The sequence below is a fragment of the Emys orbicularis genome, chromosome 1, assembly GCF_028017835.1.
Source record: "Emys orbicularis isolate rEmyOrb1 chromosome 1, rEmyOrb1.hap1, whole genome shotgun sequence".
Lineage (NCBI taxonomy): Eukaryota > Metazoa > Chordata > Testudines > Emydidae > Emys > Emys orbicularis.
This window is the reverse complement of record NC_088683.1, coordinates 108,148,062-108,175,457: the sequence shown is the minus strand read 5'-3', so window position 1 is coordinate 108,175,457 and position 27,396 is coordinate 108,148,062. Positions and strand designations below refer to the sequence as shown.

General features: G+C 49.2%; 1 protein-coding gene across 1 annotated transcript; it reads left to right on the top strand.

The window, feature by feature from the left end:
* The first annotated feature begins 414 nt into the window (after nucleotides 1-414).
* On the top strand, nucleotides 415-27,257 carry LOC135889477 (cystine/glutamate transporter-like). The gene is made up of 12 exons (XM_065417349.1): nucleotides 415-610; nucleotides 2,808-2,934; nucleotides 15,346-15,461; nucleotides 16,420-16,545; nucleotides 19,350-19,449; nucleotides 19,563-19,607; nucleotides 19,795-19,918; nucleotides 20,283-20,386; nucleotides 20,920-21,016; nucleotides 21,826-21,975; nucleotides 25,769-25,943; nucleotides 27,193-27,257. The coding sequence occupies exons 1-12, from the start codon at nucleotides 415-417 to the stop codon at nucleotides 27,255-27,257; spliced, it is 1,425 nt and encodes a 474-aa protein (XP_065273421.1).
* The last annotated feature ends 139 nt before the right edge of the window (nucleotides 27,258-27,396 follow it).

Below are 27,396 nucleotides of genomic sequence, written 5' to 3'. Positions count from 1 at the left end.
ATAGTGGCACCCCAAATCACTCATCACTTTTGAAAATCTTGGCCTAAAGGGCTGTTTATGTACAGCCTACAGTGTGTTATGCTCTGCTGCAGCAGGAGGAGCAAAAGTTAATTAGCAAACCCTGATACCCAGAGGTGTTCTGACATAAGAGATCGCATGGTTGTGTAGCAATGTTTTATGCACCTGGGGTTTCTTTGCCCAGTGATATCCAATGGGTGAGGAGAGTAGATCCAGCAGATTTTGATAGGTTATTGGTAAAATGGCTTTAACAGTCATTCCCCAAAGAAGCTCCACAAATCCCTGACTTACTTTTCCCCTATCACAGGTGAGCTCTGTTGACTGTGGGATTGGGAAGGACCCACAAGGAAACCTTAACTTCTGAATGCCCACCCCTGCCCTGAAATTGTAGAGGCCATGGGAAAAGCCAAGAAAGAAGAGGAGGCTGTTTTTCTAAGGAAAAAGATCACTTTGCTGAGGGCTTTTTCACTCCTTATTGGCAGCATGGTGGGCAGTGGCATCTTTATCTCTCCAAAAGGGGTGTTGAAAAATTCCGGCAACGTGGGTGTCTCCTTAATCGTTTGGTTTGCCTGCGGGATTCTCTCTCTATTTGGTGGGTGGAGAGTTTTTTTTACCCTTCTTGTTAAGTTCTTGGTAGATGGGGAAACTAGCAAATGATATATATCTACAACAAAGGCCTAACTTTACTTCTCCAAGAAAAATAAGCTGGGAACACAATGGACCAAAACTCCTATCTCCTAATGCCATAGAATTGAAGCAGTAATAAGCTCCCGTGTCCACAGGGTTCCAAGGATCTGTTGTTTAACTGGTTTATCTGAGGGACTTGGGGGGAAACCCAAGATTTAAGATCTATGAATGTGGTGCCACATGTGGGCACAGACATGGGAGTAGTTCTCTTGTCTGTGGAATTTCTAGATGCATGGGGGCTGGGGGAGGTTAGGCCTCTAGCTAGGGGCACTAGATGGAGAACCACAGAGTTCTGGGGACCTAGGAGACATGTGTTTATTTCAGTATGTGACTTTAAATTTTTTCCCCTCCTTAACAGTTACTTTTCCTGCTTTGTGTGTGCAAAAAAACGCTTTGTTATAGTGCTGTGGTTGAGAGTTTAAAAAAGCCACAAGAATCAGGAAATTCAATCATAGAGCCCACAACAATTGTCACTCTTCCTTCTAGTGTTTATCGTATGTAATATTTTGTATTACGGGAGATGTTGTCACACTTATACCTTACTATATATGTATAATGTGGCTTAGCTGAGGTTGCTGTGGAAACAACAACTTTAAAATTTCATTCTTTTGCATATGTAAAATCTCAAACCATAACATCACAAATGTAGATTTCTTTTTAATTGAGTAGGATAATAAATGGTAGTGTTTATTGGTCAGCTAGCCAAACCATCTGCACTTGTGAAGGATTATTCTCTCCACTAAACCCGTAGTGTATCTTGTGTATTCTTGAAAACCTGTCTTGGTGGCACCCAAGTGGCTTCCCTTGTCAAGTTACTAAATTTTCTAATTGACTTCATTCTTCAACTATTTCCCCCTAATGTCCAGTTCTCTTTTAAACCCTGTTATAGTCCTAGCCTTCACAACCTCCTCAGGCAAGGAGTTCCACAAGTTGACTGTGCACTGTGTGAAGAACTTCTTTTTATTGGTTTTAAACCTGCTGCCCATTAATTTCATTTGGTGGCCCCTTGTTCTTATATTATGGGAACAAGTAAATAACTTTTCCTTACTCACTTTCTCCACATCACTTATGATTTTATATACCTCTATCATATCCCGCCTTAGTCTCCTCTTTTTCAAGCTGAAAAGTCCTAGCCTCTTTAATCTCTCCTCATATGGGACCTGTTCCAAACCCCTAATCATTTTAGGGTTTGTCACCTACAAAAGCTGGCTCAGGTTTGGGAATCTCCCTAACATCCTCAGCTGTGAAGACTGAAGCAAAGAATCCATTTAGTTTCTCCGCAATGACTTTATCGTCTTTAAGCGCTCCTTTTGTATCTCGATCATCGAGGGGCCCCACTGGTTGTTTAGCAGGCTTCCTGCTTCTGATGTACTTAAAAACATTTTGTTATTACCTTTTGAGTTTTTGGCTAGCCGTTCTTCAAAGTGCTCTTTGGCTTTTCTTATTACATTTTTACACTTAATTTGGCAGTGTTTATGCTCCTTTCTATTTACCTCACTAGGATTTGACTTCCACTTTTTAAATGAAGGGGAGATATGATAGAGGTTTATAAAATCATGACTGATGGGAGAAAGTGAATACAGAAGTGTTATTTACCCTTTCATACAATACTAACACTAGGAGTCACCCAGTTAAGTTAATGGGCAGCGGGTTTAATACAAACAAATGGCTCTACCATTTTTGCCACCCCAAGGAAAAAAAAAAAAAAAGCCGCCCGAACTCCTGAAGCAAAAAAAAAAAAAAAAGAACTAGATAAGTTCATGGAGGATAGGTCCATCAATACTTATTAGCCAAAAGATAAGGGATGCAACCCCATGTGTGGGGTGACCCTAAACCTCTGACTCAGAAGCTGGGACTGGAAGACAAGTGGATCACTCTAAAATTGTCTGTTTTGTACTCTCCCCTTGAAGCTCTGATATGGGCAATTGTCAGAGACAGGATACTGGGTAAGATGGACCATGGTCTGACCCAGTATGGCAGCTCTTATGTTCTGTGTTTTTAGCTCATTTTAAACAGATTCCTTTAATTCTCTATAAATTCTATGTGGAGTGGTAATTCCATGGGACAATTTACTAAATGCATTTTTACTTCATCTATTCCAGGTGCCTTGTGCTATGCAGAACTTGGAACAAGAATCACAAAGTCTGGAGGACATTATATCTATGTACTGGAGACACTGGGGCCTTTGCCAAGTTTCTTGTATCTGTGGGCTGAGTACTTTGCTATCAGGTAAGATTTCTTTTCTGCTACCTGAAATGACGTGTTAGTGAGACCTGGGAAAGCCATGGAAATGGATAACCAGTTCATATTATTTTAAAAAATGCATAAAGGGAGAAACCATACACATTACCTTGAAAGTCTTCTAAAATAAAAAGAAGGCAGAAGGGGTAAATTGCCACATGTGCACATTAGACCAGCATGTCCAAAAAACTCTCTTCTCCAGGATATTTGGTACCCTCATTATAGCACTGTGATAACAATGTTATAATTGAAGTTAGAGGCTAGTTTTATTTTAAACCTTCTATTTTCAGTCACTTTGAGCTTTCTCTTGTTTCTCTTGTGCTGAAAATTCTCTGGATTGGTCCAGTCCTCGGAATAAATAATAATTCTGGAAAGTGTAAAACAAATCACTTTCACCCATATTTTACTTATGACTAGGAAAAAATCCCACATGGAAGGTAAGATAAACATGACACATGAGAGAGCAAAAACTGAACTTTAATACTGGCCCCTGTGACGTTGCACTCCAAATGATGTTAATGAGCTAATGAGTGTGAATATATGCTAATGAGTGTGAATATAATGTAACTGGAATATGCTTCATGCAAAAGGTCTCTTGTAAGGTATCATTACAAAGCTTATAATCTATTGTGTGATCATCCTGTTTGTATGAATGTATCATTCTTGCATCTGAAACTAGGAATATAAAACATAACTCTGAGGTCCTATTGTAGTTATGCGAAGTGTGGGTTTAGAATCTTGATGGCTGCCATCAACTAGGACAATTGACTGTAGATGGCTCTATTTACTTGTAAGCCTTCCTGTGAGTCAGGCTGGCAAGAATGGAGGCTGGGGTCCCACAGGACATGTGACCATGTCACCTGGTACTGGAATCCATCTTAAACTTGGTGCTTTTCCATTTAGAAGGAGGGGTGGGGACCCAAAGAGACAAAAGATTCCTGCCTTGTGCCAAAGCTATATAAGGGGGTGGAACAGAACAAAGGGGGCTGCAGTCATGAGAAATCCCCTAGCTACCACCTGAGCTGGAATAAGGACTGTACAAGGGGAAAGGATTGGGCCCAGACTAGAAAGGAGTGTAGTCTGTGAAAGAAGCTTATTGAAACATCTCCGAGGGTAAGATTTCATCTGTAATCAGTTTCTTAATGTATTAGGCTTTGACTTGTGTGTTTTTGTTTTATTTTGCTTAGTATTTACTTTGTTCTGTTATTATTTGGAACCACTTAAATCCTACTTTTTGTATTTAATAAAATCACTTTTGCTTATTAATTAACCCAGAGCAAATATTAATACCTGGGGGAGCAAACAGCTGTGCATATCTCTCTATTGGTGTTATAGAGGGCAGGGGTGGAGTCAGGGCGGGACCGGAGGCAGAGGGGGGTTGAGCTAGGGTGACCAGACAGCAAGTGTGAAAAATCGGGACGGGGGTGTGTGTATAGCGAGGTGGTGGGGTACCCCACAGCCCCGCTGAGGAACGAGCCTCCCCTAGTATCAACGTGGGCGGAGCCAGTGGGTCCTGCGCCCGCCCCCCAGAGGTCACGGCGCAGGACAGGAAGTAGAAAAGCCCCGCTGCAAACCTCAGTTGAAAGCCAGCCGCTGGAGAGGCCAGATGCCTGTGGCCTAGCTCTGGGTTGGGGAACGCCGGCAGGCTGCGGCCGACCCGAGGACTGGCCGGGCCAGCCGAGCCTGCCCCTCGCCAGCTACCCTGAGGAGGAGTCGTGCCTACCCCTCGCCAGCTACCCTGAGGAGCAGCCAAGCCTACCCTTCGCGAGTTACCCGGAGGAACTGATGGTACTCGAAACCGCCGAGGACGCCAGCCAAACCCAGGTAGCTTACGAGGGGGAGTCTGGAAGTAGCCCGGGGCAGCCGACCCTGGCCTGGCCGCAGCAGGGCCAGAACCAATGTCAGTGTGTTGCGGTCAGGATCCCCACTGACACAACAGCGAGTCTTCTGCTGCAGCTAGGGCCCCGGGCTGGGACGCAGTGGAGCGGGTGGGCCTGCATCCCCCCGCCACTCCACTCACGGGTGGCAGTCTCCCCCTCGCACCAGCCCCTGCTTGAGGGCCTGAGCTCCTGACTGTATGTTTGCTGCCCCGCCCTGACCTAGGGCCAGGGCTCATATTGAACTATTGGCTCAGCTCCTGCCTAAGGGCCCAGAGCGAACTGTAGCGAGGCGGTGGGATACCCCACAGCCCCGCGAAGGGATGAGCCTCGGCCGAGCCCTTCTACACGTGGTACCAGAAGTGGGGACTCTTGCCCAGGATGTGGGCACAAGCCCTTGACCCCTGTGAGAAAGGGTCTGGGGGGGAACGGTCCCCCACCGGAGACATGGATTTATTCAAACTTTTTATGTTCCTGGCAGAGAATCAGGAGCGACAGCAGGCGTCCCAGCTCCAGCAGCAGCAGCAGCTCGTCCAGCAGTTGGGAGCACAGCAGCAGCAGCTGATTCGGGACCTGACCGTGAAGAACCGAGAGTTTCAGCAGCAATGCTTGCAGCAGCTGACAACGGCACTGCCCCACCCCACGGAGCCCCAGCCGGGAGACACGGCCGGGTCACCCCGCCCCGCACCGCCCGTGCGACTGACTAAGATGGGACCGCAGGATGACCCCGAAGCCTTTTTGGTGACTTTTGAAAGGGTGGCACACGTCGCAGGGTGGACACCTGACCAGTGGGCCACCCTTCTGGCCCCGTATTTGACGGGGACGGCCCAACTTGTGTACCGGGGGCTATCCGCGGAGGACGCCCAGGACTATGCCCGGGTAAAGGCAGCGATTCTAGATGCCTTAGACATCAGCCCAGAAACCTTCCGGCAGAGGTTCCGGAGTCTGTCCTACACCCCGGGCGCCCGACCCCGGCTGGTGGCCCAGGAGCTGAGAGACCTGTGCAAGCGGTGACTGCAGCCCGACAGGCGGAACCCCGAGGAGCTCACTGAGTAAGTCATCCTGGAACAGTTCGTCCATATCCTCCCGTCGCGGGGTAGGGCTTGGGTCCTCCGTCATCGGCCTCCAATGGTAGCCGCCGCCGTCGCCCTCATGAAAGACTTCCTTGCAGCGGAAGCCCCGGTCGGACCGGCTACTCGGGGCCACCCGCCAGGGCTCGAGCGCCCTAACCTCGAGAGGAAGGCGAGCGCCCGGGTCGAACTGCGAAATCTTCCGCAGAGTCACGAGCCCAGTTATAGATGTCCCGAGGGACCCACTCGTGCGGGCCCGGAGAGCGGGTGTGGCTGGGTCCCGCGAAGTCCCCCCAGGGGCCTTGGGGGAGGCTCGGCTTGGCCCGGCCGACCAGAATTCTTGGGCCCTGCTTCTCCTGTGGGAAACATGGACACCGGCAGCGGGACTGCACAGAGATGGATTGCAGCTTTGGGCACGTTTGCACAGGGGAGAACCGTGCCCGACCGCCGCAGACCACCAAGGTCACCGTGCCCATAGTTGTCGGGGAATGCCAGACGCAGGCCCTGGTTGACTCTGGCTGTGGCCAGACTCTAGTCTGCCAAAGCCTAGGCCTCCAGGCGGACCCCCGCCTGGGAACCATCCAGTTGCAGTGCATCCACGGCGTTGTCCGGCCTTACTCCAGTGCCCGAGTCCGACTAACCATGGATGGGGTCACGCGGACGATGGTGGTTGGTTAGGGTCCGCGACTTGCCTACCCCGTGATCCTGGGACGGGACTGGCCAGAGTTCTCTGGAGTCCTTCGTTCAAACGCCGAGGAAAGCCCCGACGTCACCCCAGCATTGGAGGGGGACTGCTGCGAGGACCCCGCCGAGGAGGCAGAAGAACTGGACCCTATTAGACAGGAAAGAGCACCCGAGGACCCCCCGCCCATGTCTGCTGACGACCCCAGGGTTGACATTGACTTCTGCCGGGACCAAAGGGGGGACCCTACCCTTAGTCGGGCGTATGAGCAGTTGGCAGCCATCGATGGCGCCCTGATTGACCCGGCCGAGCCCAGGTCTGGCCCCATTTCGAGCTACGCCATGACCGCCTCTATCGGGTGGACCGAGATTCCCGCACCGGAGAGGTCCAGACCCAACTGCTGGTGCCTCGATGCCACCGATGCGCGGTGATGAAACTCGCCCATGATGTCCCAGCTGCAGGGCACCTGGGTCAGGAAAAGACCCTTGCCTGAATTCTGACCCAATTCTTCTGGCCCGGGGTGCACCAGGAGGTACGGGAGTATTGTAGTTCCTGTCCGGAGTGTCAGCTGGCTGCTCCCCCATGGACAGCCCCGGTCCCCCTGATCCCCATGTCCATCGTGGAAACGCCATTTGAGCGAGTGGCCCTGGATTTGGTGGGACCACTCCCGAGAAGCAGGGCCGGGTTTCTGTACATCCTAGTCATCGTGGACTATGCTACCCGTTTTCCTGAAGCCATCCCGCTCCGGAGCATCACCGTCAGGGCCATCGCTGAGGAGCTCGTCAAGGTCTTTGCCCACGTGGGCTTGCCTCAGGAGATCTTTACTGACCAGGGCACCAACTTCACCTCCAGGCTGCTGCGGCAGGTGTGCAACCTCCTGGGGATTAAGCAACCATGCACCTCCATTTACCACCCGCAAACCGACGGCCTGGTCGAATGGTTCAACTGTATCTTGAAAACCATGCTGTGCAAGTTTTCCCCAGAGGACCTGCGCCGATGGGATCAGTTGCTCCTGCCTCTGCTCCTGGCCGTCCGTGAGGTACCCCAATCTTCCATGAAATTTTCCCCCTTTGAGCTCTTATACGTCCGATGTCCAAGGGGGCTGCTGGACCTCATGAGGAAGATGTGGGAGCAAGCCCCGTCACCAGCCCAGGGCCTTCTGCAGTACATCCTCCAGCTTCAGGGACGTCTCACACAAGCAGGAGCTCTAGCTCGGGAGAATTTGAAGGCGGTTCAGGAAGCTCAAGCCCAAACGTATAACTGGGAGGCCCGAGTCCGCGAGTTCGAACCCGGTGACCGGGTTCTGCTCCTCCTGCCCTCCAGCGAGTCAAAACTACTGGCCCGGTGGCAGGGGCCATATGAGGTGGTTCGGAAGGTCGGGCTGGTCATCTATGAGATTAACCAGCCGGACCGGCGAAAAGGAGCCCAGCGATACCATATTAACCTCCTGAAGCCCTGGCGAGAACGAGAAGGCCTGCTAATTAATCCCTTCCCCCTGGAGCCCAAGCTAGGACCCCGTGTAACCCCGACCGAGGACTCCACAATGCCTCAGCTCGGAGAATCCCTGACCGTGGAGCAACAAAAGCAGACCGGATGCCTCCTGCAGGCATTCCCCAAAACGTTCACCGCCCAGCCGGGTTACACCACCCTCGTTTACCATACATCCAGACAGAGCTGGGGGTGGTGATCCGGGAATCAAATAGGCCCTTGCCACATCGTATGCGGCAGGTCATAGAGGAGGAAGTCCGGGCGATGTTGGCGCTGGGGGTTATCGAACCGTCGCAAAGCGAATGGCGCAGCCAGGTAGTCCTGGTTCCCAAGCCGGATGGGACGCAGCGCTTCTGTATTGATTTCCGCCGTGTCAATTCCATTTCGAAATTCGACGCGTACCCGATGCCCCGGGTCAATGAACTGCTGGACCGCTTAGGCAAGGCCCGCTTTCTCACTACCCTCGATCTGAGCAAGGGATACTGGCAGATCCCCCTCGACCCCGCCTCTCAGGAAAAGACCGCATTTGCCACCCCCACGGGCCTCTACCAGTTCACTCAAATGCCCTTTGGGCTCCATGGTGCCCTGGCAATGTTCCAGCGGCTGATGGACCGCCTCCTTCAACCTCATTGAGAGTACGCGGCCGCATACCTGGATGACGTCGTTATTTACAGCTGCCGTTGGGAGAACCACCTGGAATGGGTAGCGGCCGTCCTGAGGTCCCTGCAGGCAGCGGGATTAACGTCCAATCCAAAAAAATGCCTTATCGGGTGGCAGGAGACCACCTACCTCGGGTACACTATCGGGAGGGGACAAGTGAGACCTCTCGTGGGAAAGGTTCAGGCCCTGGCGGCACGCCCACCACCCACCACGAAGCGCCAAGTATGCCAGTTCCTCGGACTGGCGGGCTACTACCGACGATTCATCCCCGATTTCGCCTCCATCGCAGCCCCGCTAACGGGACTCTTGACCAAAGCCAGCCCCCGACGTGTGGAGTGGACCCCGGAGTGTGACCGCGCCTTCCAGGCCCTCAAAAACAGTCTCTGCCGCGAGCCCGTCCTATACAGCCCCGACTTTAACCGAGAGTTCATCCTCCAGACGGACGCCTCTGAGTTAGGCCTAGGGGCGGTCCTGTCTCAGGAGGTGGATGGAGAGGAACACCCGGTCACATACCTCAGTCAGAAACTGTTTCCACGAGAAAGAAACTACGCGGTGATAGAGAAGGAGGCCTTGGCAATAAAATGGGCCTGTGACACCTTGCGGTACTACATACTGGGGACCCCATTCATACTGGTCACCGACCATCCTGCACTACAGTGGTTGGTCAGAATGAAAAATAATAATATGAGGCTAATGTGTTGGTACCTGGCACTACAGCCCTATGCTTATACTGTCCACCATAGGGCCGATAAGGACCACGCAAATGCTGACTTCTTGTCCCGCCTGGGAGAGTTGGACGGGTCTGGCCCCGATGGACGGGAGCCAGCCTTGAGGGGGTGTGTATGTGTAGCGAGGCGGTGGGATACCCCACAGCCCCGCTGAGGGACGAGTCTCCCCTAGCACCAACGTGGGCAGAGCCAGTGGGTCCTGTGCCCGCCCCCCAGTGGTCACTGCGCAGGACAGGAAGTAGAAAAGCCCCGCTGCAAACCTCAGTTGAAAGCCAGCCGCCAGAGAGGTCAGATGCCTGTGGCCTAGCTCTGGGTTGGGGAACGCTGGCAGGCTGCGGCCGACCCGAGGACTGGCCGGGCCAGCCAAGCCTGCCCCTCGCCCACTACCCCGAGGAGCAGCCACGCCTACCCCTCGCCAGCTACCCCAAGGAGCAGCCGAGCCTACCCTTCGCAAGTTACCCGGAGGAACCGATGGTGCTCGAAACCGCCGAGGACGCCAGCCAAACCCAGGTACCTTACGAGGGGGAGTCCGGAAGTAGCCTGGGGGCAGCCGACCCTGGCCTGGCTGCAGCAGGGCCAGAACCAATGTCAGTGTGTTGCGGTCAGGATCCCCACTGACACAGAAGCGAATCTTCTGCCACTGCTAGGACCCCGGGTTGGGACGCAGTGGAGCAGGTGGGCCTGCATCCCCCCTGACACCCCACTCACGGGTGGCAGTCTCCCTTTCGTACCAGCCCCTGCTTAAGGGCCTAAGCTCCTGACTGTGTGTTTGCTGCCCCGCCCTGACCTAGGGCCAGGGCTCATATTGAACTGTTGGCTCAGCCCCTGCCTAAGGGCCCAGAGCGAACTGTAGCGAGGTGGTAGGATACCCCACAGCCCCGCAAAGGGACGAGCCTCGGCCGAGCCCTTCTACAGGGAGTAATAGGAGCCTATATAAGAAAAAGACCCCAAAATTGGGACTGTCCCTATAAAATCGGGACATCTGGTCACCCTAGGTCGAGCACCCACCGCCGCCAGTAGAAGTGGGCACCTATGAGTGGAGGGGCGGGGGTCTAGCACCTCCAGGTAGAGGGGAAGTCAGCGCCTATGGTTCACTCATATTTAGCTTCAGAGGGGTAGCCGTGTTAGTCTGGATCTGTAAAAGCAGCAAAGATGCCACAGGACTCTTTGCTGCTTTCATATTTAGCTTGTGATACAGAAGGAGTCGGCAACCTTTCAGATGGTGTGCCAAGTCTTCATTTATTCACTCTAATTTAAGGTTTCTCGTGCCAGTAATACATATTAACATTTTTAGAAGGTCTCTCTCTATAATATATAACTAAACTATCATTGTATGTAAAGTAAATAAGGTTTTTAAAATGTTTAAGAAGCTTTATTTAAAATTAAATTAAAATGCAGATCTTATCAGTTTAGTGTGATCCTTGCCCTTGCTTTTTCTTGCTGAGTTTTCCAATGTCTGGCACGTAGTTGGATACTTTAAGCTACACACAGGCTTCTGAATGATCAGTTAACCGGCGTTGAGAGGGACAGAGGACAGATTTCATGTGTGAAAATACCTGTTCACACAGGTATGTGGATCCAAATGCTGAAAGCATTGCAAATGCAATTTTCTTCAAACAGTTAAATTTCACTGGCAGGGACATCCAGCAGGTCAGAATAGAGGCCCCATGATCTCTCTCGGTAGCTTTAAGTGCACTCCGCAGATCTCCAAACTTTGATGCACACAGTTCTGAGCTTTTTAACTGAATGAGCTGCATTTCAAAATCTTCAACACCCATCCACTGAAATACAGACAAATCCAAGTCGCTTTCGTTGAACTTTTCTGGTTTAATTAGAAAAGAAAGCATTGGGCCAAATCACTGGAAATCTTGAAATCTGTCAGAAAATTCTGATTCTAGTTCTTGCATGTACATTCCAATCTCATCGACACTGACAGTGCAACGTGTCGATAGCTCTTTTATGTGTTGGAAATAGCGGAAAGTCGAAGTTTGAATATCCCGAGAAAAAACTGCTAGTTTTACAACAAATGCCTTCCAGCCTTCATAAAGATCCAGAACCATTTGCCCTGCACCCTGGAGACGGAGGTTGAGTTCGTTTAGGTGAGCAGTGATGTCAGTTAGAAACATGAGCTTACACAGCCATGTGTCATCATCCAGTTCGGGGTAGTTTTGTCCTTTTTCTGACACAAAGGCCTTGATTGCATCAAAACAGTTTACAAAGCGCATCAAAACCTTGCCACGACTTAGCCACCAAATGTTGCTGTGAAGTCAGTGGTGAGCTGGAGCCGGTTTGCACCGGTTTGCAAGAACTGGTTGCTAAATTTAGAAGCCAGTGTAGAACCGGTTCCTAAAGGGGTGGGCGGGTGAGCAAACTCCGGTCTGCGGGCCACATCCGGCCCGCGGGACCATCCTGCCTGGCCCACCTGAGCTCCCAGCTGGGGAAGCCAAGGCTCCCCCGGCCCCTCCTCTGCTTCCCCCCCTCTCAGAGGGGTGCCTGAGCCCTGGGGGAAGCAGCGGGGCTCCCGCGGCTATTTAAAGGACCGGGGTGGCAGAGGCAGCTGGAGCCCCGGCCCTTTAAATAGCCCTCAGAGCCTCCCCTGCTACCCCAGGGCTCCTGGGTGCTATTTAAAGGGCTGGGGCTCCAGCTGCCTCTGCCCCCCCTGCTCCTTTAAATAGCCGTGGGAGCCCCACCGCTTCCCCCAGGGCTTCGGCCACTATTTAAAGGACCGGGGCGGCAGAGGCAGCTGGAGCCCCGGCCCTTTAAATAGCCCCTGGAGCCCCCTGCTACCCCCAGGGCTCCCAAAATTTTAAGAACTGGTTCCCTACCAGGTCCTCTCGGCGGCACTTCGGCGGCGGGGGTCTTCACCACCGAAGTGCTGCTGAAGACCCGGTAGGGAACCAGGAGGTGAGTATGGGCCCAGAGCCCTGGGGATAGCGGGGGGCTCCAGGGGCTATTTAAAGGGCAGGGGCTCCAGCTGCCTCTGCTGCCCCGGTCCTTTAAACAGTGGCCAGAGCCCTGGGGGAAGCAGTGGGGCTTCCACGGCTATTTAAAGGAGCGGGGGGGGGCAGAGGCAGCTGGAGCCCCAGCCCTTTAAATAGCCCCCAGGAGCCCTGGGGTAGCAGGGGAGGCTCTGGGGGCTATTTAAAGGGCTGGGGCTCCAGCTGCCTCTGCTGCCTCGGTCCTTTAAATAGCCATAGGAGCCCCGCCGCTCCCCCCTGGTAGGGAACCGGTTCTTAAAATTTTGGGAGCTCATCACTGTGTGAAGTGGAATGTCATTATAAGCACTGTCCGTCTCTTCTAGCAGTGCTTGAAACTGTGAGTCAAAGCAGATCGAGCAACAAGGACATTCACAATTTGCACCACTGTATTCATCACATTATTAAGCTCTGAATTAGAAATTTTAGCACACAGGTTTTCTTGATGGATTTGACTGTCGGGCGGCCAATTTGATCTTCAAGTAACTTTACAAATCCCTTCTGTTTTCCGACCATGGCAGGAGCACCATCTGTTGTCACACAAAATATTTTTCTGATGTCAACTCCTCGTTCTTCAAAATGGCTTACAAAAGTTTCCGCTATATCTTCCCCCTTTGTTGTGCCAGGCAGGGGTTTTAGGCAACAAAGTTCCTCTTGGATTTCATCGGAAGCACAATATCTTGCAACAACTGCCAAACGTGGAACATTGTTTATATCCACGCGCTCATCAACTGCAACGCTAAACACTGCTGTGTCTTTTAATGCAGTTGTCTGCTTTTCATTAATGTTTTCTGCCATTTCGCTTACGCGTCTCTCAACTGTTCTGGCAGAGACAGGCAGTTCTTTTATTCTAGATATGCTCACATCTTTATTTGGCAAATCATTGAACAAAACCTCTGAACTGCTGAGAAAAACTTTTTATATATTCCCCATCTGTAAACGGCTTTCCGCTTTTTGCAATGCACTATGCAATCTTGTAACTTCCTTCTGTGGCTTGATTTTTACTTACACTTAAGCATTTAAAAACACTGCTTTGCTTCTCATATCTTGCTACTGCCTTTTTGATCGATTCAGTCTTGTCTGCTTCGTCAAGAAAGGTTTCCTCGTGCTTCATTTGAAAATGTCGTCGAACACTTGATGTGCGACAAACAACACTTTCACAACAGAAAGTATAAACAGCACAGTCTTTCTTTTGAATAAACCCAAATGTGTCTGTCCAAGAAGGCTGAAATGAACAGACTCTAACTTTGCTTTCTTAGGAGCTGGCATATTGTCAAATGTACCCCTCAACTTACAGTGGAAAAAAAAATCGAGACAGACGGCATGCACAACGTCAAACGCGGTGTGCTGTTCCACGTGACGTGATAGTGATGTAAGCAGCAAATCAGGACTTAAAAATATCCCAGTACAGTGGCTCTGGAACAGTTTTTAAGGTGGGGGTGCTGAGCTTTCTTCTTGACCCTGTCTGCACCCCTCACTGCCCCAGGCTGGGGCCAGTGGGCCACAGCTGGGGGCAGCTGCAGAGCCCTGGGCTGAGGCCAAGAGCAGAGCCCCGGGCTGGCGGTAGAACCGCAGGCCGGCAGCAGAGCCCCTGGGACTGGTGGCCGGGACTGGCAGCAGGCTGAGTGGGACCGGTGGACGGGACCACGGGCGGCTGGCGTCCGGGACCCCAGGATGACAGCAGAGCCCCCAGGACCGGTGGCTGGGACCTGGGCACTGTGAGTGCCACTCAAAATCACCTCGTGTGCTGCCTTTGGCATGCGTGCCATAGGTTGCTGACCCCTGTGATACACTGACCCCCAGATCCCTTTCTACAGTACTCCTTCCTAGGCAGTCCTTTCCCATTTTGTATGTGTGCAACTGATTGTTCCTTCCTAAATGGAGTACTTTGCATTTATCCTTATTGAATTTCATCCTGTTTACTTCAGACCATTTCTCCAGTTTGTCCAGATCATTTTGAATTTTAATCCAGTCCTCCAAAGCACTTGCAACCTCTCCCAGCTTGGTATTGTCTGCAAACTTTATATATGTACTCTCTATGCCAGGGGTAGGCAAACTTTTTGGCCCAAGGGCCACATCTGGGTATGAAAATTGTATGGCGGGCCATGAATGCTCATGAAATTGGGGGCTGGGGTGCGGGAGGGCATGAGGGCTCCGGCTGGGGGCGGGGCTCTGGGGTGGGGCTGGGGGATTGGGGGTGTAGGAGGGTGCTCTGGGCTGGAACCGGGAAGTTCGGAGGGTGGGAGGGGGATCAGGGCTGGGGCAGGGGGTTGGGGCGTAGGAGGGGGTCGGAGGGGCAGGCTCCAGGCAGCGCTTACCTCAAGCAGCTCCCAGAAACAGTGGCATGTTCCCCCTCCAGCTTCTGCACGCTGCCCTGTCCTCAGGAGCTGCCCCCGCAGCTCCCACTGGCTGCAGTTCCTGGCCAATGGGAGCTGCGGGGGCAGCGCTTGGGATGGGGGCAGCGTGCGGAACCCCCTGGCTTCCCCTACACGTAGGAACTGGAGGGGGGACATGACGCTGCTTCCGGGAGCCATGCAGAGTGGGGCAAGACCTCAACCCCACTCCCCAGCTGGAGCGCCGGAGCGGGACAAGCCCTGGACCACGCTTCCCGGCGGGAATTCGAGGGCTGGATTAAAACGTCTGGAGGGCCAGATGCAGCCCCCGGGCCGTAGTTTGCCCACTCCTGCGCTATGCCATTATCTAGATCATTGATGAAGATATTGAACAGAACTGGACCCAGAACTGATCCCACCCCAATTGATATGCCCTTCCAGCGTGACTTAAATCTAAATTTCCTGATTTTATTGTCCAGTTTAAATTTTCAAATGTTAACATTCTTTTAATGTAGCCGTTTGCATATAAAATCGCTTAACACCAGAAAGTCAGTTTCTAACTCCATGAATCCGTCCCTCCTGATAGGCCAGCCAATAGTGCAGTGATTTCTCTGGCATTTGGAAACTACATATTGGAACCATTTTTTGCGCCCTGTGCAGCCCCACTTCCTGCTGTGAAGCTTGTCGCTCTCTTGGGGTTCTGTAAGTATAAAGCAGATATAGGTCTAAGGCACAAAATTTTAATTCAGATTTTGAACCCCTTCTCCCCAGATTCAGAGGTGTTTACATCCAGGGTTTGGGCTTGTCCCATTACAGATGAAACTGTGAAACTTGGATTGCATAGTAAATGTTGAGCCACCCAAAGTTCAGGGTCTGGGGTTCTGGGTTGGCCCCATCTCTAGAAAAAAGCGGGGGGAAATGAAGTGACAAAGCTGATGTAAATGGGTCTGTGGATTGTGAAGCTGGGTGGAGAGTAGAAATCATCACTGGCCATGCACTGCTATCAGATTGGTTGGGAAATGAAACCAGAGTTGTAGCCAGTAAGTTTCAGGGTCTGTTTTTACTTATGGTCTAGTATTGGCTAGATGCTGCGTCCGGCTGATGACATTTTGGAAGAAAGGAATTGGAGATGTCTGGGCTATGCACAGTGATGCTGGGAGTAGAGATTCTGCATATGGTGCAAGCTCCATCAAAACATAGCAGCATATGGTTCAGACTCGGGAATGCCAACTAGTGCCGTTGACAGGTGAAAGCTTCCATGCCTTTCCAGTCCCAGTAGATTCAAATGCAAGGACCGCTCTGAGGCAGAGAAGCTAAAATGAAATTGCACTCATGGATTATTTCATCAGCCAGGCACAGATTACACAACAGGAAATGTGAGGGAAGTGAACTAGATTGTTCTCCACTCTCAAGGTTGTAACCTCATTTTCCACTTGAAATGTCATGCTCTGGGTCATTTATATGGTCTTAAAATATCTGTCACTCTGAACTTTCTGGTCTCTAAGAATTCTTCCCAGCACCAAGGGCAGGGAGTGTTGCTGTCTCTATTCAGTGTACTCAGGGCAATAGGCTGAGACAATGGGAAAAGCACGAGAGTAAAATTTGTCTGATTTTTTTCTGAGCCCCAGCTATATATGGTGTTCTTTGCCTTCTCCTCCAGACATAGTCCTCATCCTGAACTCTTGGAGTGTCAGCTGGAGTGCCAGGCTTCAGAATGTCCTATCTGTCATCAAACTCCTGGCTCTCGCACTCATCATTGTGCCAGGGATGATGCTTCTGGCCCAAGGTGGGTCTGCTCAGCTGTGATCTGCGGGAGGGCATTCATTAAGGGCTTGTCCACATGGGAAGGTTTTACTTTTTGACTGGTATAATTCTACTGCCTTAGTTTAACAGATATAGTTACCCTGGTATAGCTCCCAGCGTAGATGCTCATATTCTGAAATAAGTGTGTCATTTTTTTTGTGTTTAGTTTAAACCCCTTCCAAAGCACATACGCTAAACTGAAAAAGGGCACTCATACCAGAACAATAGTGGGCACATTGGGAGTTACACTGGTTATATACCTTTCCTGTGTAGACCAGTCCTCCACAGTGTTCACAGTTGGGATTCATAGATTCATAGATTCATAGATTCTAGGACTGGAAGGGACCTCGAGAGGTCATCGAGTCCAGTCCCCTGCCCGCATGGCAGGACCAAATACTGTCTAGACCATCCCTGATAGACATTTATCTAACCTACTCTTAAATATCTCCAGAGATGGAGATTCCACAACCTCCCTAGGCAATTTATTCCAGTGTTTAACCACCCTGACAGTTAGGAACTTTTTCCTAATGTCCAACCTAGACCTCCCTTGCTGCAGTTTAAGCCCATTGCTTCTTGTTCTATCCTTAGAGGCTAAGGTGAACAAGTTTTCTCCCTCCTCCTTATGACACCCTTTTAGATACCTGAAAACTGCTATCATGTCCCCTCTCAGTCTTCTCTTTTCCAAACTAAACAAACCCAATTCTTTCAGCCTTCCTTCATAGGTCATGTTCTCAAGACCTTTAATCATTCTTGTTGCTCTTCTCTGGACCCTTTCCAATTTCTCCACATCTTTCTTGAAATGCGGTGCCCAAAACTGGACACAATACTCCAGCTGAGGCCTAACCAGAGCAGAGTAGAGCGGAAGAATGACTTCTCGTGTCTTGCTCACAACACACCTGTTAATACATCCCAGAATCATGTTTGCTTTTTTTGCAACAGCATCACACTGTTGACTCATATTTAGCTTGTAATAATTAATCTTGTGATAATTAATCTTGGGATAATTAATCTTGTGTCCTCATTTTATCTCTTCCACTGAGAGAATAAAGGGATCGGGGTGAACGTTCATATTTCTGGTTGTCATCTGGAACCAGCTTCATGGGATATGCAAAAAGCCCTTCAGGCTGGCTGTGCTTCTGACCTGAACCAGAAAATCCTCAGCAATTGATTGCTCAGAATGCCCTCAAATGACACTCTGGATGCCTGGCACCACCCCCATGGCAGAAGGAGTCATGCTAGTGAGATCTGAGAACTGTGGTCAGAGACCTCAGAATTACAGGTTGTACTTAATGTAACTATACAGGGATTGTAAATCATCACAAACAATAAATCAGGGGTGGCCAACCTGTGCCTGAGAAGGAGCCAGAATTTGCCAATGTACATTTCCAAAGAGCCACAGTATTACGTCAGCAGCCCACATCAACTCCCCCGCCCCGCCTGCCAGCCGCCCCGCCGATCAGTGCATCCCCTCCCTCACGCAGGATGCAGGAGGCTCTGGGGGTGAGGAGAAGAGCGAGGGCGCGGCAGGCTCGGGGAAGGGGGCGGGAGGGGCAGGGCCTTGGGAGAAGGAGTGAAGTGGGAGCAGGGCCTGTGGCAGAGGCAGGGATTGAACAGTGAACATTGGAAAGTTGGCACCTGTAGCTCCAACACCAGAGTCGGTGCCTATACAAGGAGCCGTATATTAGCTTCTGAAGAGCCGCATGCGGCTCCGGAGCCACAGGTTGGCCACCCCTGCAATAAATTGTTTTATTATGTATTTATTTATCAGCAAACATTTTAGAAGATACATAACCTCCCCCAAACGTAGGCAGCTTTCTCCATTGTACCCCCTCATCTTTCCATTGATCCCGGCAGAGAATTTTGTCCTATCTTCTCTCTTCCTTTCCTTTTTGCCTTTCTTTTTGTCCTTCTATTGTAGTTACCATTTCTTAAGTGTTTTAAAGAACACTGTCCCTTTTTTCTAGGCTCTTTAATACTATTTTAACTTGCTGCTTAGTTTTCTTCAACCTCAGCTTTCTTTTGATTCCACAAGCTTTGTTTTCTCAATCACCTAATAAAATGGGATCCCCATCCGAACCACCTTTGTTTTTGTCCATCTCAACCCTTCATCTCTTCAATTTTTCTTCCCTCTCCAGCAGTCAGTGGAGAGAGAGCAGTGCAGTGTAGGCAGGGAAGTGGGCTTTCATGAAGTTGCTCCAAAGGACCACTAACTCCACGCTTTGTGCTACCTCCTAGAGCGCTTTGTTTTGTGGTTCTCATCTTGTACACAGCACGAGGCTGGGGTCGGTGCTTGTGCTGAGGAGTCGGGGTAGCACAGTCTGAGCAGCATTAGCTGGCTGCGCAACCTCGAAGTAAAGCACACATCCAGAGTTTGGGGGTCAGGGAGTTCATTTCAGGTCTAGAAAGAGGTTTTCTATGAGTAGAGACTCTCTCAGGCCATGTTTGGCCTCCTCAGCTCTATGATCTGCTTTCTCCAGAGCAGACTGTGTGAGAGAGGGAACCAATCACCATCACTCCCCTTTCAAAAATCTCTTCTACAGAGCTTGTATTGTGCACTAACAAGTCAACTGAGCTCTGTGAATTAAAGTAACAAAACAAATCTGAAATTCATTATAAATAATTGAAGATCCTGCAACCACAAACTCTTGGGCTTGTATGAGAGACAGAGAGAAATTGAACCTCTTCTGCAAATGTTTTTTTTTTTTTTTTTTTTTTTTTTGCAACACTAGAGGGGAAGTCTCTGTCTCCAGTGCTCTCTAACCCTGTGTTTCTCTCCTTTTTTTTTAGGCCACACTGAAAATTTCCAGGATGCTTTCAGTAGTCAATCGCTGGCTTTGGACAAGCTGCCCTTGGCTTTTTATGCTGGGATGTTTGCGTATTCAGGCTGGTATGTGCAGTCAGGGTACTTTAACGAATGGCAGCGTCAACTCCTAAGTCTACGGTGCTTCTCCAGAGCCGTCATTTAAACTCTGCCATAACCTGTCTTCTTTCACTCTGCAGGTTTCAAACTAGCTTTGTGCGAGAAGAACTGGTCCGACCTGAACGGTAAGAATAGGAGAGGGGCCTTTAAGATCAGCCATTGGAGACAGCATTATTTCAAAATAATCTGCCTTTTAAATGGAAAGAAAAATGAGTGCTAGTTCTTCTAACTGCCTGGCGTGGTAGTACTGATCTGTGAGTTAAAAAAACCAGCTTTGTTCATTAGCGCTTTGTCTCTCTCCCGCTTTTGTAGAAATAACCCACTGGCTGTGATAGTGTCTGTGGTCACTGTAATTGTGGGGTACATGCTCACCAACGTTTCCTATTATACAGTCTTGACAGCAGAGGATGTGCTGGCTTCCCAGGCTGTGGCTGTGGTGAGTTGTAACCCCATTATTAGTTTTCTTTGGAGGGATCAATTTACATTAAGTGGGTGGGGATGGGGAGGCTTCTAGGATGTGGAAAGTAATAATGGATTTTATAGCGGAAAGGCCTTCAGCTTTGTCACTTTTCAAGAGTATCAGCAAGCTATAACATCTCTTAGCTTTGCCTGAGGAGATGGAATAAGAAATAGAGATCAAGATGGCAGTGGGGGAAGAGGAATAGGTAATGCAGACTTGGGAGTAAGTGGAGTTCTGTTTTAAGCCTTTCAGTGGAAGGCCATCCAGCTCTTTCCATTAATTCTGATGCCATTCAGGGATTACCAGGTTGTTTCTGAACTGAAGCGTGTCTTTCCTCCAGAGTTTTGCACAAAAAGCTTTCCAAAGACTTGTCTCCGTGATTCCCATCCTGGTTGCCCTGTCCTGCTTTGGAACCATGAATGGGGGGATCTTTGCATTTTCAAGGTCAGATTCTTTTAAATCTTGCTAACTGATTCATAGTATAAACAGGAAGAGAGCACTGGCGCCAAATCTGTTGACAGCACACAAGTAGATATCACTCATCAGCTAGTTGACACACAAGCAGTCCTGGGAATTGCTGGTTCTCCAAGGCAGTGCCAGAACACCCTGGCCTCTAACATGAGAAATTAACTTGGAAACAGGGCCAGTTCTTGGGGACTTATGGGAATTTCCCAGAGAATAAAGGGAGTTTGACTTTGTTTTTCAAAATCTCCCACAAACTACTGTTTCAGGAAGCTGTGCCAGGAACTGTGGGATAGATTAGCAGAGGATGGTGCAGCTACAAGGATGTAGTCAAGTTCAAGTGTGGTCTTGGGGCTAAACTGCACCCTAATTAGCATGGTTAGTGTGGACCGCCTGTATTGTTGGTACTTACGCTGGCTTTATGTCACCCATTCAACTACCAGTGATTCAGTTCTCTAGTGCAGATGCAGGAGACTGGAACTCAGGTTCTTGTACTGCTCCATGTCTTCTCTCAGGACTCTATTTGTGGCTTCAAGGGAGGGTCAATGGCCTCCTCTCTTCTCCATGATCCACATCCGAAGGCACACTCCCCTTCCAGCCGTCATGTTAATGGTGAGGAGATCCGATTTTACAATTGGAATTTCTACTGTCCTGCAGTTCTGATTGGCTTCTTATTTTACGTGTCACTATGCAAAGTCTGGACAGGTGTGTGAGATTTTAAAGGGAATCAATTTACTCTCAGGTCTCTAAAGAGTAAAAGGGATACAATACTGCAAAAAGGTTTCTGTGGATATTCATTCACACCTCCAAATGAGTTTACATTGACTGCATATTGCAAAGTATTATCAAAGTTGCTTAGTGACAGAGGTGGGATTTGAACTCAAGACCTCCTGGCTCCTTGTCCTGAGTTTAAAATCCACGTAACATGTGGTTTAAACTAAGAGGGTTGCTGCCACCTCCACCTTCCACAACAATTTCTCAAAATTATCCCACAAAAATGTCTCTTCCAGGCTTTGTCTGCTTTCTTTGTCAATAATTGAGTCCTTCAAATGTTACAAACACTGACATTTTGGGGATGCAGTGAAATCACATGGAATGAATTTTTGTGCAAAATGTTTCACCAATTTTGCATGGCCATGGTTAGGTACCTTCTAACACCAGCAGTGTCTTCTTTGATTGAAGCGGTGAAAACTCCTTTATTTAAAAATGCAGCCTTTTACCTACCATGCATTCCCACCTGAAACCTCATATGAAGAGAATATAGTGGTCTCAGCTCAGCATTAAAATCGGTCCCTAACCAGAGCGTGCCAGCTTTATCTTACTGCAGCTGACTGTAAATGTGAGTTTCTGACCCATCCATGTTTAAATTGCTAAAGGCTGGGATGAGGATTTAATGAATGTTTCATTTTTACAACCCCCAGTTGCCATTGGTTACCGCCATGGTGTGCGTTGGAGACATCTACCACCTCCTGAATTTCTTCAGCTTTTCCCGATGGCTCTTCATAGGATTAGCCACACTGGGGCTCATCATCCATCGTTACCGTCACCCAGAGCTGCCCAGGCCATTCAAGGTAACACACGGCCGGTTTCAAAGCCAGGCCCATCGTTGTTGTAACTGGCTTCTTTCTGCATCGTTCACTGAGAGCTAGAACATGCAGCATATTGCACCAGATCCCTAAGTGACCCCCTCAAGGATTGAACTCACAACTCTGGGTTTAGTAGGCCAATGCTCAAACCACTGAGCATTTTGTCTGCCACTGGAAAGGTCAGACAGCCTTCAGTAAAGCAGTGTTCTACCAAGGTGTGAACAGTCAGGTTTAATTAAGAAGGTAGCATAGTCCAATGGGTAGGGGGTCAGATTGGGAGTCAGGAGATCTGGTGAGACTAGACAGCCCCCACCCCGCTCTCTGATATGCACACAAGAAGGCTAGTGTCCAAACACCCCGCATGGGGTTTGCCACAACAAAGCACAAGCCTCAGCTAAAACTTCCTCCTGAGCTTAGTTTGTTCCTAGAGCTTCTCCCCGCAAGATCCCTCTATCCCAGCCCCTAGTTTCCTCTCCCCCGAGAGGTCCTCCAACAGCTCTTCCATCCCACCCCCAAACATTGTGCTGTAAGTTTGCTCAAGTACAGCCACCACCAATACAGGCTTTAAAGGAGTAAGAAATGCACAGCAATCAACCAACAGCAGCTTATAGAAGGCGTAATTTTGATCTAGCCCATTCAACTCATGTGCATCGTCTGTCTCTTTGGGGTCAGGAGACACATACTCTGGCAGATGAGAGCAACAAAGTTTGGGCTGGAGAGCTGCATCCTGAGCCCATAGACCTGTATGTGGGAGCATTTCCTATTTCCAGCTGTATTAGGGACCACCTTAGGAGCAGGAAGGGAAGGTAGGTTTCAACCTGCCTACCATTTTCCCTGCTGCATCTTGTTTGCAATGGGGAATGAAAGTGGATTCTGGATTATGCAGTTTTCCTGACTCCCACAATGCTCCTCTTCTCCGGCCCATGCCATTCTTGTCAGGTCTACACCCCAGGTTGAGTGTCCTGGATGGACAGTCTGCTGAGCTCTAAGTGCATGGATGGTGTTTTATCTAGATCGGGGTGGGCAAACTGGCCCGCAGGGCGAATCTGGCCCGCCAGCCATTTTAATCCAGCCCTCGAACTCCCGCTGGGGAGCAGGGTCTCGGCCGGGGCTTGCCCCACTCCGGCGCTCCATCTGTGAGTGGGGTCAGGAGCCGCTCCACATGGCTCCTGGAAGCAGCGACATGGCCCTCCTCCAGCTCCTACGTGTAGGGACAGCCAGGGAACTCTGCTCTGCACGCTGACCCCGCCCCAAGCTCTGGCCCTGAAGCTCACATTGGCCGGGAACCGCAGCCAATGGGAGCTGCAGGGGCAGTGCCTGCGGACGGGGCAGTGTGCAGAGCCGCCTGGCCATGCCTCCGCGTAGGAGCTGGAGAAGGGATATATTGCTGCCTCCAGGAGCTGCTTGAGGTAAGCGCCACCCAGACCCTACACGCCTGAGCCTCACCCATGCCCCAACCCCCTGCCCCAGCCCTGAACCCCCTCCCACCCTCCAAACCCCTTAATCCCAGTGTGGAGCACCCTCCTGCACCCCAAACCCCTCAGCCCCACCCCAGAACCTGCACCCCCAGCCGGAGCCCTCACGCCCCAAACCCCTGCCCCAGTCCTGATCCCCCTTCCACCTCCGAACCCCTCAGTCCCAGCCCGGAGCCCCCTCCTACCCCCCAAACTCCTCATCCCCAGCCATAGCCTTCACCCCCCACCCCACCCACCAGCCTGGAACATCCTCCTGCACCCTGAACTCCTCATTTCTGGCCCCACCACGGAGCCTGCACCCCCAACAAGAGCCTTCAGCCCCTCCCGCACCCCAACCCCAATTCTGTGAGCACTCATGGCCCGTCATACAGTTTATATGCCCAAAAGTTTGCCCGTCCCTGATTTAGATGCTAAGAATTTGTTCATATCCATTCTCTGCCTGTGTGGTGTTTCCAGCCAGTTACTGATGCCAGAGTGCCGTGGTCTATATGTGTTAGAGGAGGGATTGGTGAAGCAGTTCAAGAAAAAAACAAGCACCAGCTTGAACCTTTGTCTATCCCCCAAACTATACCCTTTTTTCTGGGTGAATTTTCTTTCCATCCCAGCCCGCCACCCCACTCCAAGTCCTTGCTAAAGGAACGTATTAAAAGACACCCTCAACTTTCCCAGACAGCATGCTGGCTGCACCCACAAATTCACTGAGAACCACCTTTAAAAAATATATTTTCTTGAACTAGAATCGTTTGATAAAGCGTGAGTGTTTATCAAAGAAATCAGCAACGTACTGATTTTCCCCCTCCCAAGGTTTTTACCTCATTCTTTTGGGTCTAAATTTGGGCTTTAAACCACTTCTGAGAGTTTGAAAAGAGACAAATTGAATAGAAGAGATGACAATTTAGACAGGCTTTATTCTCCTTTCTGAAAGAGGAAAGACCAGTTTAAGTGTGATATATACAGATGCTGCGCTCTAGTGGCCACAGAGGAAAATCCTTACTGTTGATATTGTTCCATTTATTTGTATAATTATTATGATTGCTCATTTTTTCTGTAAGATTTTATGCATAAAAATAATAGAAAACTAACAAAAGCAAGACGCTTCATCCCTTACACACCTCTGAACAGAGGAGCAGTACTATTGGTAATTGCACGGGAATGAGATCCTTGAACTGCAATTTGAATCCTGAGTTGGTTTGGCTACCATGATCTCCATTACAAGGGGTTCAGAACATACAGAAGATGCAGGAGGTTGAGGTTTTTTTAACTAATTCCCAACCAGTTGTTTAATTTCTTCCTAGGTGATTACTTGCTTGGCTTTTTTTCATTACTTAATTAACTAACTGCTATGTGTGCTAAAGTGTGCTGACCCTGAGGAACACAGACTAGGAAAGAGAACCAAACTAGCCTGTGAGTTGTTAGTTTATAGCAGTCACGGCATGAACAGCAGATCACCTCTGATTACGAAAGACTAGAGTCTAAAAGAGCTAGAAGGGAGATTTTTATTTTAGGTGAACTGTCAGATTTCTCCAGAGATTAGGATCACATCTTTTCAATTGGATTGTATGGAAACTGGGTGAGATTGGATCCACAATCCACTTTGCAGTTCTATTAGGGTCTGCTAATTTATCCTGAACTTTAAACAGCCCAGGTCATTTGGCTTCCCAGCGAGCTTTCTAAGTTACAGTGGTAGCTACTCAAACTGTACACTGAAGTATGGTGCTGCTAGCATGAAGCAGTCTCTCAAGCTTATTTGGCCTTCCCTGAGGCAAACTAGAGACTGCTCAAAACGAGTTACGCCACTACATAAGCACATTGAAAATCATTTACTTGAAAGGGCACATGCTACTCATGGTAGCACATGCTCATGATTTTCCACCAGCAATATCAACAGATGAGAGCTAAGACCAGTCCGTAATAAACTCAGAAAGCAGCTGGGGCATGGTTGATTTCTGCCTCCTGCTAAATTCCTGGCTGCATAAGGTGTTAAATTTTATATATGGCGACTCCTGAGATAGTCACTAATGTCTGCTTCTATGCCTCATCAAGAGAGGTGAGAGAATGCGCTGGTGGTGTTACTGTAATGTAGTAGATAGCAAATTTGACCATATCCAAGAGGTCATGCATCCCGCTTGTTGGAGACAGACTGTACAGAAAGATTGGACTGGCCAGGTTTCTTGTCTTCTGGACACAGGAGTCTAGCTATTGATAAATATTTGGGTACAAGTTAACACATAATGTGTTTGGACAAATTAAGACAAATTACAATGGTCAGATATGATTAGAAAGGTCTGTGCTCTTTTCCCCAGGTTCCCCTCTTCATTCCTGTCTCCTTCACCGTCATCTGCCTCTTCGCAGTGGGAATGTCTTTCTACTCAGACCCAGTGTATGTCAGCATTGGCTGTGCCATGGTTTTAAGTGGTTTTCCAGTCTACTACTTGGTGATCAGCAGGCCAATACCTGACTGTTGCCGTACCACATTCTGTGAGTATAAATTTGATAAAAGGGATAACCTTAAACATAATGTAGTATTAGATTCTAGTCAGGATTCATAAATCACCACCTATGAGAGGCTGTGTGTACTAAGTTTGGGTTTAATACAAGGAACTATAGAAATTAAAATTAGAGGATGACCCAAGCTGCAGTGATTGGCTCCAGATCTGAATGTCACTAAATTTCAGGGGTTTGGTTCTAGGGTTGCAATTTGGCCCCATCTCTAATAAAAATGTATTGTGATAAGGGGTCTACTTAAATCACAGAGAAATCACATATTTTTCATGGGTTGGCCATGGCATAAATAGCAAATTTCTTGGATGTGTTACACATCCATGAAATTTGCTATTTATGCCATGACCAACCCATGAAAAATATGTGATTTCTCTGCAGTGTTTTTCAAACTAGGGGCCTGGACCCAAAAGGGGGTCGCAAGCCCATTAGGGGGTCACGATATTGCCACCCTCACTTCTCTGCTGTGGCTGGCGGGTGGCGCTGCCTTCAGAGTTGGGCACCAGGGCAGCAGCCGCAGCTCTTTGCTCTGCCTTCACAGCTGGGTGGGCAGAGACCAGATTTCAGAGGGGAGATGAGATTTCACAGTCTGTGACGTGATTTTCACACCCGCGAATTTGGTAGACCCTAATGATGATGCTGTACATACCGATTTCTGCTGAAAGCCTGGGGAAAGCGCTGATAGGAAGAGAAGGGAAATACTGTATTTGTTTTCTCTAGTTCCCAGTATATACTTGTAAACAGGCAAAATATACATGTTGGTCATGGAACACCAAGATTTTTATCCTGTCTTTAGAAAAATCTTAGGAAGTATGTATGGACAATGGATCTGGAATATAAGTCAGATATATTTTGAAAGGATTTCCCCATGTGGTATCAAGCACAAAGTTTCAGGGGTAGCTCTGCTACCTTTAATACAATGTTCGTCTCTCAGATAAAGCATTGATCACATCTGTGTTTTATCCTGCACCCTGATTTCTTTAGACTTGGTGCATTAGTAAATTGCCCCTGGGTTCTGTACTGTCAACAACCATTGAAAATGTCTAAGAAGATACAGAAGGAAAGGTAGCAGAGATACCTTTTGCTAAAGAATGGGCTGTATTAGACATAGTTTCAATTGTATTGAAATAAATTGTTTCTCCACACAAAATACTCCACCCAAATACCAGTTTTAACATAGTTCAAAAACCAAATTAAGCATTCCTCTCTCCTTTTTTTCTTGTGGCAGATTATCTTACATTCAAACTTCAGGTACTGCTGGAAGTAGTCAGACAGGAAATCAGGACTTATTGAAGACCGCATCTTATTGGAGAAGAAAACATAGTGGCTTGTCCAATGAAAGCCACTAGTCCCATTTCTGATCCTTTTGGCCTGCTAAGAGACCAGGAGGCACTCTTAATTTTGCAGTGAGTGCGGTGCAACTAGAGATGTG

Coding starts and splice junctions, on each gene's coding strand:
- LOC135889477 (XM_065417349.1), top strand. CDS start 415: ATGGGAAAAGCCAAGAAAGAAGAGGAGGCTGTTTTTCTAAGGAAAAAG. Junction 19,450..19,562: donor ATGTTTGCGTATTCAGGCTG/GTATGTGCAGTC, acceptor TTCACTCTGCAG/GTTTCAAACTAGCTTTGTGC. Junction 19,919..20,282: donor CTTCCCAGGCTGTGGCTGTG/GTGAGTTGTAAC, acceptor TCTTTCCTCCAG/AGTTTTGCACAAAAAGCTTT.